This window comes from Aquarana catesbeiana, linkage group LG13 (genome assembly GCF_042186555.1).
Source record: "Aquarana catesbeiana isolate 2022-GZ linkage group LG13, ASM4218655v1, whole genome shotgun sequence".
Classification (NCBI taxonomy): Eukaryota; Metazoa; Chordata; class Amphibia; order Anura; family Ranidae; genus Aquarana; species Aquarana catesbeiana.
Genome location: NC_133336.1, coordinates 5,780,534 through 5,798,892, shown reverse-complemented (window position 1 = coordinate 5,798,892; position 18,359 = coordinate 5,780,534). Strand labels below are relative to the sequence as shown.

General features: G+C 46.7%; 1 protein-coding gene across 1 annotated transcript in view; it reads right to left on the bottom strand.

The window, feature by feature from the left end:
• The window catches only part of PPP4R4 (protein phosphatase 4 regulatory subunit 4), a gene marked incomplete in the record, with an annotated part of 152,861 nt that overhangs the window by 27,347 nt on the left and 107,155 nt on the right, over positions 1-18,359 (bottom strand). The window contains 7 exon segments of the mRNA XM_073610080.1: positions 271-348; positions 1,012-1,131; positions 3,428-3,591; positions 5,016-5,138; positions 7,962-8,083; positions 14,388-14,495; positions 17,457-17,563. Of these exon segments, the coding sequence (XP_073466181.1) occupies positions 271-348; positions 1,012-1,131; positions 3,428-3,591; positions 5,016-5,138; positions 7,962-8,083; positions 14,388-14,495; positions 17,457-17,563 (822 nt within the window).

Below are 18,359 nucleotides of genomic sequence, written 5' to 3'. Positions count from 1 at the left end.
AATGTTATCTTTACATGCACCCTGATTGTCTATCAGTTCACTCAATGACCTCCGTAGTTGGGCCCCCTTCCCACCCCGGGCCCTATAGCAGTTGCATTGGCCCATAGAGGACTTGCACATTCTGGCGATTATCGGTTAAGTTGGGAAGTAATCATTTGTATCCAATGGGCTCTGACACGGCAATCACCTCTACATCACCTTCACCTCCTGGGAAATAAATAGAACAACTTTTTGTAGGAAGAGCACTTGGCTTCCCGCCGGTCCTCTTACCTCTAGGGAGTCATCCTGAAGTAAAGCGACTAGTTCTTTATGTATTAAATACACATTGGATCCTAAGAGCTTACAGACCTATAAAACAAGAGAACAAAAATCTTCGTACATTTTGGTAATAACATAAGGAGAGTAACATTGATTTACATAAACCGGAGGAGCACAGATGGAACCGTGTCTGTATCAACCATTTGCACCTATCATGCTCCCGTTATCCGCCTATGTTCCGGTTATCCGCCTATTTTCCGGTTATCCTCCTATGCTCTGGTTATTGGCCTTTGCTCCGGTTATCGGCCTATACTTTGGTTTTTGGCCTATGTTCTGGTTAACCCCCATGCTCTGATTGTCCACCTATGCTCCAGTTATCCACCTATGCTCCAGTTATCGGCCTATGCTCGGGTTTTCCACCTATGCTGTGGGTAAAGCGGCCTATGCTCTGGTTATCCGCTCATGTTCCTCTTATTGACCTATACACCGGTTATCAGTCTATGCTCCGGTTATTCGCCTATGCTCTGGTTATTCGCCTATGCTCCGGTTACCTGCCTGTGTTCCGGTTTTTGGCCTATGTTCCGGTTATCAGCCTATGCTCTGGTTATTTGCCTATGCTCCAGTTTTTCTTTTTGGGGTTTTCATGCATTTTCTTTTTTTCAGCTGTCTACAGAAATTGTCTTCTTGGCCTTGGAAGGAAGAATCCCATTGGATGCCGTGGTACAGATTTTCGGTAGACCATTTCATACTCACTTCACAGAAGCCGAGAGCCATCGTGTGTCTGATGGGCAAGTCCGGGTCGTGACACAGACAGAAGAAGGTTGCATACAGTTCTATGTGGAAGTTTTTCACTCCTACAAACACAACCATGGCCTACAAAAAGAGGAGAAATCAGTAAAAACGGGAACATCCTCATACAGCCGGTTCATTATCAGTATATCACCATCCTTCCATTATACTGTCATTCCACACAAGTTTTGGAAGGTTAAAACCTCTGATTGGGGGAATCTCCCCAATAGACAGATAGCAATAAAAACTCCATAAACTGTCCATCAATGGCAGGAGATCGGTGCTGGTGGAGTTTTGCCTTAGAGCTGAAAGAGAAGAAAGAATTGTCCTACCCAAGACCCTTCTGACCCCATCCCTCCCTGTATCTCACACTTCACCATAAACCTGACCCGTTATCCTAGCCATCCTTGTAACCCTAACACTAACTATTCCCTGTAACCCCAAAACTAACCCTCCATGTGTCCCCGACACTAACCCTCCCTGTAACACTAGCAGAATCTCTTTAATACTTCCTGTACCCCTTCCTGCAATAGCTAAACTAACCCTCCCTGTAACCCCAACTAACATTCCCTGTAACCCCAACACTAACCCTCCTTGTAACCTTCATAACAAACCTCTCTGTAACCCCAACACTAACCCTCCCTATAACCCCAACACTAACCCTCCCTCCAACCAACACACTAACCCTCCCTGTAACCCCAACACTAACTCTCCCTGTAACCGTAATGCTAACCCTCCATGTAACTCTAACCCCCCAACCCTAACATTAACTCTTCCTGTAACCCTAACACTACTCCTCCCCATAACCCTCACCTTTACCCTAACACCAAACCTTCTGGGATCTCTCACACCCTTTCCCTATAATCCTTACACTAATCCTCCATTTAACCCTCGGATTTACCCAACCTAAAATCTCAATAGTCGCCTCTCACTGTAGCTCTTGAGTTAACCCTACCTGCAAACATAAAAACCTAACACTAACCTTTCCTGTAACCCTAACACTGACCCTTCTTGTAACCTTCAAATTAACCTCACCTTTAACTCTAACACTAACCCTATCTGTAACCTTAATAACAAACTTTCCTGTAATCCCTACACTATCCCTCAAATTAACCCTACCGGTAAGCCTAACACTAACCTTCCCCGTAACTCTAAAATCTCCACTCCCTGGTAATCCCAACACTAACCCTCCCTGTAACCCTAACACTAACACTTACTTTAACCCCAACACTAACCCTCCCTGTAACCCCAACACTAACCCTCCCTGTAAACGATAACCCTCCCTGTAACCCTAACACTCCATTTAACCCTAACACTAACCCTCCCTGTAACAACACCCCCTCCCCTTAACTCCAACACTAACCCTCCCTGTAACCCCTAATACTAACCATCTTTATAACCCCAACACTAACCCTACCTATAATCCCAACACTAACCCTCCCTGTAACCCCTAATACTAACCTTCCCTGTAACCCCAACACTAATCCTCCCTGTAACCCTAATGCCCTGTACACACAATCTGACTTTCCGACTGAAAATGTTTGATGTGAGCTTGTTCCGACTGTGTGTGGGCTCCATCGGAATTTCCGACACACAAAGTTTGAGATCTGGATCTAAAATTTTCCGACAACAAAATCCGTTCGCATAAATTTCCGATCGTGTGTACACAAATCCGACGCACAAAGTGCTAGGAATCAAGCAGAAGAGCCGCGCTGGCTACTGAACTCCATTTTTCTCGGCTTGTCATACGTGTTGTACCTCACCGCGTTCTTGACGTTCTGAATTTCTGGCCAACTTTGTGTGACCGTGTTTATGCAAGACAAGTTTGAGCCAACATCCGTCGGAAAAAAATCCGATAGATTTTGTTGTCGGAATGTGCGATCGTGTGTACGAGGCATGACACTAACCCTCCCTGTAACACTAATCCTACCTATAACCTTGGACTGATTTATTATTGTTTACAAGTTTATAAACTGATGTGTTTTTTTTTTAGTTTTTAGTTTTAGCCATAGTATTAAAACCTATATTATACAAAATAATTTACTGGGAACATCCACGCCGCTCTCTAATCTCTGCTTCAGCTGTGTGTGTAATCTGAGGCTCCCTCATCTTTTACAGCACAGCTGTTTTCTGAGGACCAGGAAGCTCAGCATTGTAGTACGCCACCTACTGTCTACAAATGGTAAATATAAAATATTCATGTTATAGTTTCTATGTATCTGTTTGAAACACAAATATAACGGACATTTGTTTGGGTTAGAGAACAAGACAATCTAATGGTTGCTCGGGTTCAGTACATTTGTTGCTCGGGGTCAGTACATAAACCCGTTCATCCCGTTTCATGTATAAAGGGATTTGTTATCAGGAAAATCAGACTCACTGGAAAGTTGTAGGCACAGTTTTTCCTGACCATAGAATATTTCTTCTCTAGCTCTATGTTCTGGATCTGGTTATCGTTATGGCCATTCTCCTGGTGAAGACCCAACCGGCACAGCTTCCTATAGAACTCCAGGAACCAGATCTGCTGCTCCTGGGTGAAGAGACCTGGCCAAGGCAAAACAGGCAAATGTCTGTAGATCAACTCTGGATAGATAGATAGATAGATAGATAGATAGATAGATAGATAGATAGATAGATAGATAGATAGATAGATAGATGGATAGATAGATAAACAAATGGCATATAGAAGATAAGAGATATAAGGCCAGTGGCGAGCCTGACTCCCCCCCCCCCCCCCCCCCCAATCCATGCCCCCGGCCCCTAATCTACATGCAGGGCTCTAATTGGCTTCAAAAAAGTTGTGTGACATTAGCAAACTAATATTTGCTATTGTCTTCCTGCTTCTCCTCCCGGTCAATCAGAAAGCCGGTCCTGAGACCCGATTGGCCAGGGAGTCTTAGGACTCCCAGCCAATCGGGTCTCAGGACCTACTTCCTGTTCGGCCGGGAGGGGAAGCAACGGCCCCGGCTCTTCGCTCGGCAAGTTGGTGGAGCAAGGATCAGCATCAGCCTCCTAAGGTAAGGCCACTGATTGCCGCCATCTATCTCCCGCAAGGGGGAGCCACTAATCAGCACCATCCATCTCCCGCGGGGGTGGTCCACTGATCGCCGCCATCCATCTCCCGCAAGGGGGGGCACTGATCTTCGCCATCCGACTCCCACAGGGGTGGTCCACTGATCGCCGCCATCCATCTCCCGCAAGGGGAGGGCACTGATAGTCGCCATCCGTCTCCCGCGGGGGTGGTCCACTGACTGCCCACATCCCTCTCCTGCGGGGCCGATCCACTGATCGCTACCATTCATCTCCTGCAGGGGTGGTCCACTGATTGCCGTCATTCATCACCATCCGTCTCCCATGGGGGTGGTCCACTGATCACCGCCATCCGTCTCCCATGGGGGTTGTCCACTGATCGCAACTATCAGTCTCCTGCGGGGGTGGTCCACTGATCGCCACCATCTGTCTCCCGCATGGGAGGGGGAATTGGTGCAAGTGGGGGGAGGGCGGGTTTTTGTCGCCCCCTCAAATTATTGAGCACCAGCCGCCACTGTAGCAGGCAGACATAAATATAACCTATGCATAGATGAGTTGGAGGTCAGATATATCTAAATCTCTATATATGTCCAGGAAGAAAGGAAGGAAGGAAGGAAGGAAGGAAGGAAGGAAGGAAGGAAGGAAGGAAGGAAGGAAGGAAAGAAAGAAAGAAAGAAAGAAAGAAAGAAAGAAAGAAAGAAAGAAAGAAAGAAAGAAAGAAAGAAAGAAAGAAAGAAAGAAAGAAAGAAAGAAAGAAAGAAAGAAAGGTAACATCATCACCTAATGGCCAAAAAAGAAGACACTAGAAAACAGATACAAGAAAATTGCAGCAGGGCAATGCAGCAATGAAGCCCTTTATTTCCACTTTTAGTGTTCTCCTTCCATGAGAATAGACACCCTGATGGAAGGGACCAGAGAAGTAGAAATCAGGAACCCACCTTGCAGGCCATGGCAGAGCTTCCCTAAGTGTAATGACAGCGAGGTGAGGACAGATTCGTCGGCCTTGAAGGACTTCTCGCAGAATGACTTGACCAGCGGGAGGACAATCTGACTCCGGTCATCTGGAGGGACACAACAGGCACAGGCTTAAAGAGGTCCTGTCATGCCATTTTGAAAAAATCTTACACAAATAACAATAATGAAGAGAAAGAAAAACTATTATATGTTTTACTGATGATAAAATTACAGTTCTATATATAATAATAATATAATTTATAATGTCAGGTTCTATATATAATAATAACAGGTTCACTTATGTTTCCAGAAAGCTGTTCTTAGAAGAATGGTGTCTGCGGTCTGTATAGAGACAGTGGGGCGGCATTCACACCGGAGAAATGCATTTTTGAGCAATTTTTGGGCGTTTTTAAAGAGATTTTGAGCTTTGCCTTGTTTTATTAACCAATAGAGAAAAAAAAAAGTATCTGTGTTGTCATTTTGTTGCTGTGTTTTTCAGCAGTTTCATCGACTTTTATTTATTTATCATTATTTTTTTCATCTTTTTTTTTTTTTTATTTTACTTTTTTTAAGGGTCAGGGTTTAATTTATTTATTATCTATTTACTTAATTGTATGTATTTTGTTAGGTTAGGGGTTAATATTAGGGTTAGGTGCTAGGATTAGGGTTAGGGGTAAATATTAGGGTTAGGGATTATGGTTAGGAGACGATATTAGGGTTAGGATTAGGAGTTAATATTAGTGGGTATGGATTTGGGCTACGGGTTAGATTGGTTAGGAGTAGGGGTTAATATTAAGGTTAGGAGTTAATATTAGGGTTAGTATTAGAGGTTAATATTAGGGGTTAGGGATTAGGGGTCAATATTATGGTTAGGATTAGGGGTTAATACTAGGGTTAGGGGTCAATATTAGGGTTAGGATTTGGGGTTAATATTAGGGTTAAGGATTTGGATTAGAGATCAATATTATGGTTAGGATTAGGTGTTGATATTAGGGTTAGGGGTCAATATTAGGATTAGGATTAGGGTTAGGGGTTAATATTAGGGTTAGGATTAGAGGTTAATATTAGGGGTTAGGGATAAGAGTTAGGGGTTAGGATTAGGTGTTAATATTAGGGTTAACATTAGGGTTAGGGGTCAATATTAGGGTTAGGATTAGGGGTTAATACTAGGGTTAGGGGTAAGGATTAGAGTTAGGAGTCAATATTAGGTTTATCTGCTAGGATTAGGGTTTGGGGTTAATATTAGGGGTTTTTATTTAAATTTACCATTCTTTATTTTCTTATTTATTTCATGTATTATTTATTTATGTGTTTTATTTATTTGTTTATTTATTTATTTATTTTTAAATATATTTTATTTTTATTTAATTGTTGCAGTTGAGCAGAAAAATGCACAAAAACGCCCCAATCAAGCGTATCCATGCATTTCCATGGAAAAAAAAAGCTTAAGAAACAAACCAATCTGCCCGGTTCGAGCTACAAAAAAAAAACTCCAGAACTTTTTTGAGCTTCAGGCGTCTTTTAGTGGAGATGTGAATCATCTCCATAGAGAATAATTGATTCTTTTTTTCTCCTCCAGCGTTTTGGAGCTTCAAGCTCTAAAACACTGAGGTGTGAATGGGGTCTTAAGCTGGCCATACACTGTGGAACTGAACCAAATCTGCCCAGTGGGTGGGGCTCTGTCGGCTTCCTCCCACCCAGTTTCCTTCAACTGTGCACAATTCAAGGGGTCGGGTGAATAAAAAATTGTTGGTTGAACAGCGACAACATCCAATCACATGTCAAATGAAATAGCCAAAGTGGGCGATTTGTTTTTTTCGGGGGGGGGGGGGGGGGGGGGGGTTCAGACTACACTACATGCTGCATGAAAAAAATAAAACCTGAAGGCTTTAATCTCCTAATATCTACAATGAGAGTCCAAGTCATGACCAAGCTAATAAGGTGTTACAAAATAACAGAAATTAATGTCTCTTGTTTTTTTTTTTCTTAAAGTGTTGCAAACCCTTAAAGTAGGACTATAGGCAAAACTTTTTCTAATCCCTCCCTTCTCCATCCCAATCTAAAAAAAAAAAAGTTCTAGGTAGTCCATGCAGCCATGCAATTTTTGGTTAATAGTTTTGAATCAAAATTTTGAGCTTTTTTGCTTTTAGTTTTTCCATACATGGTAATACTCTTTAGCAACGTATGTACTCCTCACACAGCGATCTTAAAGAGGGAGAACGGGTGGCACAGCGCCACCTGCAGTCAGGAGATGTTTGTTTGTAAACAAAGTCTGCAGTTAGAAGATGTTTGTAAACAAAGTCTGCACAGTCAGGAGATGTTTGTTTGTAAACAAAGTCTGCAGTTGGGAGCTGTTTGTAAACAAAGTCTGCAGTCAGGAGATGATTGTAAACAAAGTCTGCAGTCAGGAGATGTTTGTTTGTAAACAAAGTCTGCAGTCAGGAGATGATTGTAAACAAAGTCTGCAGTCAGGAGATGTTTGTTTGTAAACAAAGTCTGCAGTTAGAAGATGTTTGTAAACAAAGTCTGCACAGTCAGGAGATGTTTGTTTGTAAACAAAGTCTGCAGTCAGGAGATGATTGTAAACAAAGTCTGCAGTCAGGAGATGTTTGTAAACACAATCTGCAGTCAGGAGATGATTGTAAACAAAGTCTGCTGTCAGGAGATGCTTGTTTGTAAACAAAATCTGCAGTCAGGAGATGATTGTGAACAAAGTCTGCAGTCAGGAGATGACTGTAAACAAAATCTGCAGTCAGGAGATGTTTGTAAACAAAGTCTGCAGTCAGATGATTGTAAACAAAGTCTGCAGTCAGGAGATGATTGTAAACCAAGTCTGCAGTCAGGAGATGATTGTAAACAAAATCTGCAGTCAGGAGATGATTGTAAACAAAATCTGCAGTCAGGAGATGTTTGTAAATAAAGTGTGCTACCATGGTCGAACATAACCAGCAGATTGACCAGAGTCTCGAAGGCTGCCAATCGGACGCTGCTCCCCTCATCCCTCGCCAGTTCCACAAGCTCGGGGAGGATGGCTGATTTTGTTAATTCTGTCCTGCAACAAAGAATAATTGCACATGAATACCACCTCATAGGATGCAGAAGACAAATCACCTCATTAAAGAGCACCTGTCACTTTGTCAAGAAAGGTTCTCCTAATCTGCCAAACTCCACCCACTGATACTTACCCTGCCTGTCCACCTGGGGGAGCCCCGAGTATGCTACTTGTGTAAGCTCTGTATCAGTCACTGGTTACACAGGGTTAATGACATCCCCTCCCCCCCAGCAACCAGAGCCATTGGCCACTCAAGCCTAAACACTGCATCCTGGTAAAAGGTCACATGACCCCATACCTAGAAGTATTCTCTGTAAACACCATTTACTAGACTTTACAACAGATGCCGCTTTAAATGCGGGAAAAAAACCCAATAATTTTCAGGTACCCCCATGCAGAGATTTGCAACTTTGTTCCTGTGTGTGGTTCTTCTGTTATGAGGGGTTCTCACCATCCCTGTGCTGAGTTCCCGGGTCTGTACACCCGCTGTGCCCATTATGAGGGGTCCCCACCATCCCTGTGCTGAGTTCCCGGGTCTGTACACCCGCTGTGCCCATTATGAGGGGTTCTCACCATCCCTGTGCTGAGTTCCCGGGTCTGTACACCCGCTGTGCCCATTATGAGGGGTTCCCACCATCCCTGTGCTGAGTTCCCGGGTCTGTACACCCGCTGTGCCCATTATGAGGGGTTCCCACCATCCCTGTGCTGAGTTCCCGGGTCTGTACACCCGCTGTGCCCATTATGAGAGGTTCCCACCATCCCTGTGCTGAGTTCCCGGGTCTGTACACCCGCTGTGCCCATTATGAGGGGTTCCCACCATCCCTGTGCTGAGTTCCCTGGTCTGTACACCCGCTGTGCCCATTATGAGAGGTTCCCACCATCCCTGTGCTGAGTTCCCGGGTCTGTACACCCGCTGTGCCCATTATGAGGGGTTCTCACCATCCCTGTGCTGAGTTCCCGGGTCTGTACACCCGCTGTGCCCATTATGAGGGGTTCTCACCATCCCTGTGCTGAGTTCCCGGGTCTGTACACCCGCTGTGCCCATTATGAGGGGTTCCCACCATCCCTGTGCTGAGTTCTGGGGTCTGTACACCCGCTGTGCCCATTATGAGGGGTTCTCACCATCCCTGTGCTGAGTTCCCAGGTCTGTACACCCGCTGTGCCCATTATGAGGGGTTCCCACCATCCCTGTGCTGAGTTCCCGGGTCTGTACACCCGCTGTGCCCATTATGAGGGGTTCCCACTATCCCTGTGCTGAGTTCCCGGGTCTGTACACCCGCTGTGCCCATTATGAGGGGTTCCCACCATCCCTGTGCTGAGTTCCCGGGTCTGTACACCTGCTGTGCCCATTATAAGGGGTTCCCACCATCCCTGTGCTGAGTTCCCTGGTCTGTACACCCGCTGTGCCCATTATGAGGGGTTCCCACCATCCCTGTGCTGAGTTCCCGGGTCTGTACACCCGCTGTGCCCATTATGAGGGGTTCCCACCATCCCTGTGCTGAGTTCCCGGGTCTGTACACCCGCTGTGCCCATTATGAGGGGTTCCCACCATCCCTGTGCTGAGTTCTGGGGTCTGTACACCCGCTGTGCCCATTATGAGGGGTTCTCACCATCCCTGTGCTGAGTTCCCAGGTCTGTACACCCGCTGTGCCCATTATGAGGGGTTCCCACCATCCCTGTGCTGAGTTCTGGGGTCTGTACACCCGCTGTGCCCATTATGAGGGGTTCCCACCATCCCTGTGCTGAGTTCCCGGGTCTGTACACCCGCTGTGCCCATTATGAGGGGTTCCCACCATCCCTGTGCTGAGTTCTGGGGTCTGTACACCCGCTGTGCCCATTATGAGGGGTTCCCACCATCCCTGTGCTGAGTTCCCGGGTCTGTACACCCGCTGTGCCCATTATGAGGGGTTCCCACCATCCCTGTGCTGAGTTCTGGGGTCTGTACACCCGCTGTGCCCATTATGAGGGGTTCTCACCATCCCTGTGCTGAGTTCCCAGGTCTGTACACCCGCTGTGCCCATTATGAGGGGTTCTCACCATCCCTGTGCTGAGTTCTGGGGTCTGTACACCCGCTGTGCCCATTATGAGGGGTTCTCACCATCCCTGTGCTGAGTTCCCAGGTCTGTACACCCGCTGTGCCCATTATGAGGGGTTCCCACCATCCCTGTGCTGAGTTCTGGGGTCTGTACACCCGCTGTGCCCATTATGAGGGGTTCCCACCATCCCTGTGCTGAGTTCCCGGGTCTGTACACCCGCTGTGCCCATTATGAGGGGTTCCCACCATCCCTGTGCTGAGTTCCCGGGTCTGTACACCCGCTGTGCCCATTATGAGGGGTTCTCACCATCCCTGTGCTGAGTTCCCGGGTCTGTACACCCGCTGTGCCCATTATGAGGGGTTCCCACCATCCCTGTGCTGAGTTCCCGGGTCTGACCCTTTACTGAGGTTTATGTTTGTGATTTCTGTGCGTTGTGCGTTGATTACTGCGTCCGGAGTACAAAAGGAACAATTGCCCGTCCACCATGACGGTTCCCAGATTTCTATCCCCGTGGGATCCCTTTAAAGCGGCAGCGCACTCCTCTGATTGGTCATTTGACAACTGACATCCGAACAACGCCAACCATCCAGCTGGAGGCAGCCATGCACACAGCACAGGAGCTCTTTCCTTTCCGGAGTTCCCCCACAATCCCTCACTCCCGTTGCAGGGAACATTGTGATAACCTTTGAGATGAATTATAACAAGCCCTCGCTATGCAGGCGGTCAGGAGGCGCCGCGCTAAAAACGAAGGTGAGAGATTTAGTCATCGCGTGGAGAGCAGATGCAGCCATTGTTCCCCGGCTATTGAAGAGACGCTTAGCGGTGACTCACCGGCGAGAGGAAGCGCTGAGCACAAGGCGCCATTTTCACGTTAATCTGCCGCTGACATTTTCCCGAGCCTGCGTGTCGTTGTTTGCGTCTTGTCGTGATTTCTGTGAGGCCAACGCGACTTCACCCCCGTACCTGCCGCTTGTGGGGGCTCCGGAAACGCGAGAACGCCCCCGCTGAGGGCACCCGCTACACTATTGTCTATTGCTTTTTCTGAAGTGTCTGGCGGAGGCGTACTTGTGGGTTGAAAGAGTGCAGCATGTCGGGGGAAGGGAGGGATGGACGGGAAGGGGGGGGAGTGGGAACGAGGGGGCTGAGTGAGCCGCGGTCACCGTGACAATGACGAATCCCACACACAGCGAGGGCGCTAATGATGAGTTACATTGTATCTACAGACAAAACTTTTCTATTAGCTTTGGATGCAGAAAGGAAGAATTAGAACCCCTGGCAGATTTTAGGGCCCTTTCGCATCGTCGCATTTTATGTGCGTTACTCCGGAGGATCACAGCGTGATGACCAATCTACGGAGCTCATAGGAGCCCGTTCACACCATCGCATTAGCCGGCATTCACACTTACAGTTTTGAAAACAACCGCAAAATCGCACCGCGCATTATGTGCATTTTTCTCTGCGTTTGTGCGCCACACAAATAGGGTGGCCATTCATTTTTTGAAGCGTTTGGGGGAACTTGCAGTTTTTTTATGCACTTCCTAAAAGTAACACACTTCTTATCTTTGCATTTCTACATTCACTCCTTTACTGTATCTAAGGAGGGGCAGCCAGTGACATCACTAAGAATGCAGCCAATCCAATCACTAGAGAGCGATGACATCACTGAGAATGCAGCCAATCCAATCACTAGAAAGTGATGACATCACCGAGAAAGGATCCTATCCCATCACTAGAGAGCGATGACATCACTAAGAATGCAGCCAATCCAATCACTAGAGAGCGATGACATCACTGAGAATGCAGCCTATCCATTCACTAGAGAGTGATGACATCACCGAGAAAGGATCCTATCCCATCACTAGAGAGCGATGACATCACTGAGAATGCAGCCAATCCAATCACTAGAGAGTGATGACATCACTGAGAATGCAGCCAATCCAATCACTAGAGAGTGATGACATCACCGAGAAAGGATCCTATCCCATCACTAGAGAGCGATGACATCACTGAGAATGCAGCCTATCCATTCACTAGAGGGCGGTGACATCACTGAGAATGCAGCCTATCCAATCAATAGACAGCGGTGACATCACTGAGAATGCAGCCTATCCAATCACTAGAGAGCGGTGACATCACTGAGAATACAGCCTATCCAATCAATAGAGAGCGGTGACATCACTAAGAATGCAGCCAATCCAATCACTAGAGAGCGATGACATCACTGAGAATGCAGCCTATCCAATCACTAGAGAGCGGTGACATCACTGAGAATACAGCCTATCCAATCAATAGAGAGCGGTGACATCACTAAGAATGCAGCCTATCCAATCAATAGAGAGCGGTGACATCACTGAGAATGCAGCCTATCCATTCACTAGAGAGCGATGACATCACTGAGAATGCAGCCTATCCAATCAATAGAGAGCGATGACATCACTGAGAATGCAGCCTATCCATTCACTAGAGAGCAGGGCGACTGCCCCTCCTGCCCACCCCTTGTCCCGGCCCTGGGTGGTAGTACCAAGTAGCGCAACAGTTTATGAAATGAAAATACATACATACATATGGTCACACAAAAGTTCGCTGAACTTCCGACCGTCAAGAACGCGGTGACGTACAACATTACGACGAGCCGAGAAAATGAAGTTCAATGCTTCCGAGCATGCATAGGAATTTTGCACGTCGGAATTGCTACAGACGATCGCATTTTCGGGTAGAAACTTTTTCCGACCGAAAAAGCATGCACTCAATCTTTTGCTGGCTGGAATTCAGCCAGCAAAAGTCCGATGGAGCGTACACACAGTCGCATTTTCCTGACGAAAATTTCTCATCAGTCTTTTGCTGGCCGAAATTCCGATCGTGTGTACACGGCATAAGATTGTCCTGTATTTGGCTCCATCCATCTTCCCATCAACTCTGACCAGCTTCCCTGTCCCTGCTGAAGAAAAGCATCCCCACCACATGATGCTGCCACCACCATGTTTCACGGTGGGGATGGTGTGTTCAGGGTGATGTGCAGTGTTAGTTTTCCCCACACATAGCGTTTTGCTTTTAGGACAAAAAGTTGAATTTTGGTCTCATCTGACCAGATCACCTTCTTCCACATGTTTGCTGTGTCCTCCACATGGCTTCTCACAAACTACAAACAGGACTTCTTATGACTTTCTTTCACCAATGTCTTTCTTCTTGTCACTCTTCCATAAAGGGCAGATTTGTGGAGAACACGACTAATAGTTGTCCTGTGGACAGATTCTCCCACCTGAGCTGTGGATCTCCTCCAGAGTTACCATGGACCTCTTGGCTCTTCTCTGATGAATGCTCTCCTTGCCCGGCCGGTCAGTTTAGGTGGACAGCCATGTCTTGGTAGGTTTGCAGTTGTGCCATACTCTTTCCATTTTCCGATGATGGATTGAACAGAGCTCCGTGAGATGTTCAAAGCTTGGCAGATTGTTTTATAACCTAACCCTGCTTTATACTTCTCCACAACTTTATCCCTGACCTGTCTGGTGTGTTCCTTGGCCTTTACTAAGGTTCTCTCACAAACCTGTGAGGGCTTCACAGAACAGCTGTATTTATACTGAGATTAAATGACACACAGGTGAATACTATTTACTAATTATGGGACTTCTGAAGGTAATTGGTTCCACTAGATTTTAGTTAGAGGTATCAGAGAAAAGGTGGCGCTATACAAATGCCCCCCCCCCCCCACACTTTTCACATAATTATTTGTAAAAAAATTTGAAAACCATTTATCATTTTCCCTCCACTTCACAATTATGTGACACTTTGTGTTGGTCTATCACATAAAATCCCAATAAAATACATTTACGTTTTTGGTCGTAACATGACAAAATGTGGGAAATTTCAAGGGGTATGAATACTTTTTCAATATTACCCATTTTTGGTAAAATATAAAAGATGAGGTTGTGCCGAGTAAATAGATACCCAACATTCACTGGTCTCTCTTCCTTCTATCTATGGTCCCACCATGCTGGTCCCGGGTCAGCTGGAAAGATGGTGCATGTATGGGTATGGGGGGGGGGGGTAATTGTACCAGGGATCCACTTTTGTGTAATCCACTTTCTAGCGAAGAGCAATGTTCTGCTGAGCCCCACTCTCTAAACCTTTACATGCCCCCCCCTACCCCCACCAAATGCACGTATATAGACTGGCATGCAACATTTGTTTCAGAAATAGTATTAATATGTCGAATAACATCTCTCCAATAGACACTTCCATACTTTTACATAGGAATACGTTCGGCTTACCCTATGCCTTGGGCGATGTATTCAAGTTGGCGGCACATACAAGAACGGACATCGTACTCCACGTCCTGACACAGAGACTCCACTAGGGGGAGTATATCTCTCTTTACTCTGAAATACACAAGTCACACGCTGCTCTGAAGATACAAACAACGGTTACCGATACGGTTTTACTTTCGCTACAATTTGTTTTATTGTATATTTACAAACGTCAAAGTTTTCTGGTTAAATAAGAGCTGATTATATGGAAATAATTCTGCAATATATTTCAAAAGTTTTAAATAGCATTCTAAACTTTTAGGGCCGATTTATACTTTGCTTTGACTTTAACCTACCGCTTCCACATGCTTTTTTGATGTTGTTTTTGATGCCTCGGTGATGCTTTTTTGAAGCTTGAATGAAGCTTGGAAAATGCTCTGAGTGTGATCATATTCTATTTGTTTTAAAGAGGCGCAGTAAAACCCCAGCTCAGTAGTATTCCCACCCAACAGATCACCAGCTCATTAGTACCCCTGTTCAGCAGATCCCCAGCTCATTGGCTACCCTAGTTCAGCAGATCCCCAGCTCATTGGCTACCCTAGTTCAGCAGATCCCCAACTTATTAACACCCTCGTTCAGCAGATTCCCTGCTCAGTAGAAGCCCACAGCTCTGCTGATCCCCCGCTCAGTAGTAACCTCCAGCTCTGCTGATCCCAGTGGCAGGTGGTGCTCTTTTTTTTGGTAGGGTGGCAAACAACCCCCACCCCCTCCCCCCCGCCAGGTCCGCACTTAACCTATCCAGGTCTTGGACGGCTTATTCAGTTTCCCCGGCTTCTCCTCCCGGCCAATCCGGTCTTAAGGCCCGCTTCCTGTCCTGATGTCCTGATTGGCCGGAAGGAGAAGTAGGAAGACAATAGCGAATGTGATTTACTGTCACAAGTTGGTGGGCTTGGGGCGCAGAGCCCAACCTTTTTTGAGGCAAATTGGACCCTTTAATAATGTGCTTCAAAATATAAAAGCTTGTAGAAATCTATGTGTCCCGCACCCCGCATGGAGATTAGTGGGGCTGGCTGATCGCTAACTAGTAGTAACCCCCAGCTCTGCTGATCCCCTGCTCAGTAGTAACCCCCAGCTCTGCTCATTCCCCACTCAGTAGTAACCCCCAGCTCAGCTCATTCCCCGCTCAGTAGTAACCCCCAGCTCTGATGATGCCCCGCTCAGTAGTAACCCTCAGCTCTGCTGATCCCCCACTTCACAGTATCTCCAGCTCTGATGATCCCCTGCTCAGTAGTAACCCCCAGCTCTGCTGATCCCCTGCTCCACAGTATCTTACAGCTCTGCTGATCCCCCGCTCCATAGTATCTCCCAGCTCTGCTGATCCCCTGCTCCATAGTATCTCCCAGCTCTGCCCTGCTCAGCAGTAAACCCCAGCTCTGCTGAATCCCCGCTCCATAGTATCTCCCAGCTCTGCTGAACCCCCACTCAGTGGTAACCCCCAGCTTTGCTGATCCCCCACTCAGTAGTAGCCCCCAGCTCTGTTGATCTTCCACTCAGTAGTAGCCCCCAGCTTTGCTGATCCCCCAATCAGTAGTAACCCCCGGCTCTGCTGATCCCTCACTCAGTAGTAACCCCCAGCTCTGCTGATCCCCCACTCAGTAGTAACCCCCAGCTCTGCTGATCCCCCACTCAATAGTATCTCCCAGCTCTGCTGATCCTCTGGTTTGCTGATCCTCCTCTTTCTTTGGTCTCTGCTCCCCTCCCGCTATATTACGAAGCTGCACACCCCGTGTGACGCCTGCTAGTTTTTCCTGCTCTGGTCCCCCCAACCCTCCTGTTCCTCTGCCACTCAGTCCTCCTCTCTCTGGTCCCTGTTCATCTTCCGTGATAGCGTTCCCATGTTACACACCACGTGTGCCGTCTGCTAGTTGCTTCGCTCCAGTCCAGACCCCACTCACCTTCCTGCTGCTCCACGCTGTACACCAGATGTGACGTCTGCACCAGACACTCCCAGATTATATACACCTGAACCGATGTTCTATCGACAAATGCCCTCCATCTAAAAATGCCTCTGATGGGTCCGCGCATGCACAGTACGCAACGTCACTCCAACTGATATGTTGTTGACGTCAACACGGCGCATGCGCAGATCAGAGTCAGTATCTGATGATCTGCTAAGTGCCAGAGAGAGAATGAAATTGTCAGATTCTACCTCACTGTTGCCGGGCGGGTTTTGGCTGTATTGAACGGCTTGCTTTCTGTCTGTTGCATGGCGGCTTGAATGTGTTAAATGGCAGGTTTTGTCTGTGTTTAAGGGCGGGTTAAAACACACACAAAACTCTCCCTTCAACACACCCACAACCCGCCCCGCAATAGCGAGGCAGAATCTGACAATTACATTCTCCCTCGGCACTTAGCAGATCATTGAATACTGCCTCCGATGATCTGCGCATGCGCCGTGTTGATGTCACGCCAGCTGATCAACATATCAGCTGGAGTGATGATGCGTACTGCGCATGCACAGACCCAGAAGAGGCACTGTTCGATGGAGGGCAGAACATCGGATGTGACTGCTGATGACGTCTTTCCGTGTTGCTTGTTAGTTTCCCAGTGCATCCGGGGATATCTCATACCTGCAATACCTCCAAAACAAAGCAAAGCTAAAGCTGAATAAAAGCCCCTCAGAAGCTGCTGGTGCTGGTAGCGAGCGTTGTCATAGACTTCTATGGAGGCTTTGGAAACGCTTTGAAGCACCAAGAAAGTGACATAGGGGATCATTTTTGAAGCGAATCAAACACAACATGTGACCAGGACTGTAAGGTCACCATTTTATTTAGTGACAGGAGCTTTGATTGGCTTTCAGAGTACTTTAAAAAAGCCTGTCCAATGCCAGGTTTTGAAGCGAGTGTAAACCAGTCCTTTGTTAGGTAAATCAGCGTGTCTGTTTGGTGCACACACAGTGGATTTACATCCTTTGTGGCTACCGAGGAATGTCATTAAAAGGAAATGTTTGTGGCCGGAGTTCAGCTTTAAGAATGGAGCTCCGCAGTACAGTTTAGCGTTCATACGTTCCAGGAATGTCGCCGCGGTACTTACACGTGGGATTCAAACTTGTTGGCTATTTTCCCGAGAATCTTACAGCTGGTGAGGCGGGACTGTAACGTCTGAGATAGCTGTGCTTTGGATACAAGCGGGTTTAAAATCTGAAAAATAAGAGAGTGAAGTCTGGTTAGTATGACTTATATAAAGTATGAACATTCAGAAACACTAGATAACCCCAAAAGTAAGACCGATACTCCCATGTGGGCGAATAGCCAGGCCAGGTGTTCTCAACTCTGCCCACTGGACATTCTTTCTCAGCTTCTCCCAAAGAAAGTGAGGGAGGAAAATACACGGCCCATGTGACCAGAGGCTGGGGCCTCATTCAATAATACGTCTGAGAATAATGCAAAATAAAGGCACAATACCAAACCCTGATTAGGGTAGAGGGGGAGAAGCCACTGCCTAAAAAAATTCAAACTATTAAAGGAGAAGTGCGGGAAGTGAACAAAAAAAAACACACTGTACTATACATATTCACCTACACTATATTACCAAAAGTATTGGTAATACTTAATAGTATTTTTTCCGACGGATGTTGGCTCAAACTTGTCTTGCATACACACGGTCACACAAAGTTGTCGGAAAATCCGATCATTCTGAAGGCGGTGACGTAAAACACGTCGGGACTATAAACGGGGCAGTAGCCAATAGCTTTCATCTCTTTATTTATTCTGAGCATGCGTGGCACTTTGTCCGTCGGATTTGTGTACACACAATCGGAATTTCCGACAACGGATTTTGTTGTTGGAAAATTTTATATCCTGCTCTCAAACTTTGTGTGTCGGAAAATCTGATGGAAAATGTGTGATGGAGCCTACACACGGTCGGAATTTCCAACAACAAGGTCCTATCACACATTTTCCGTTGGAAAATCCGACCGTGTGTACGGGGCATTAG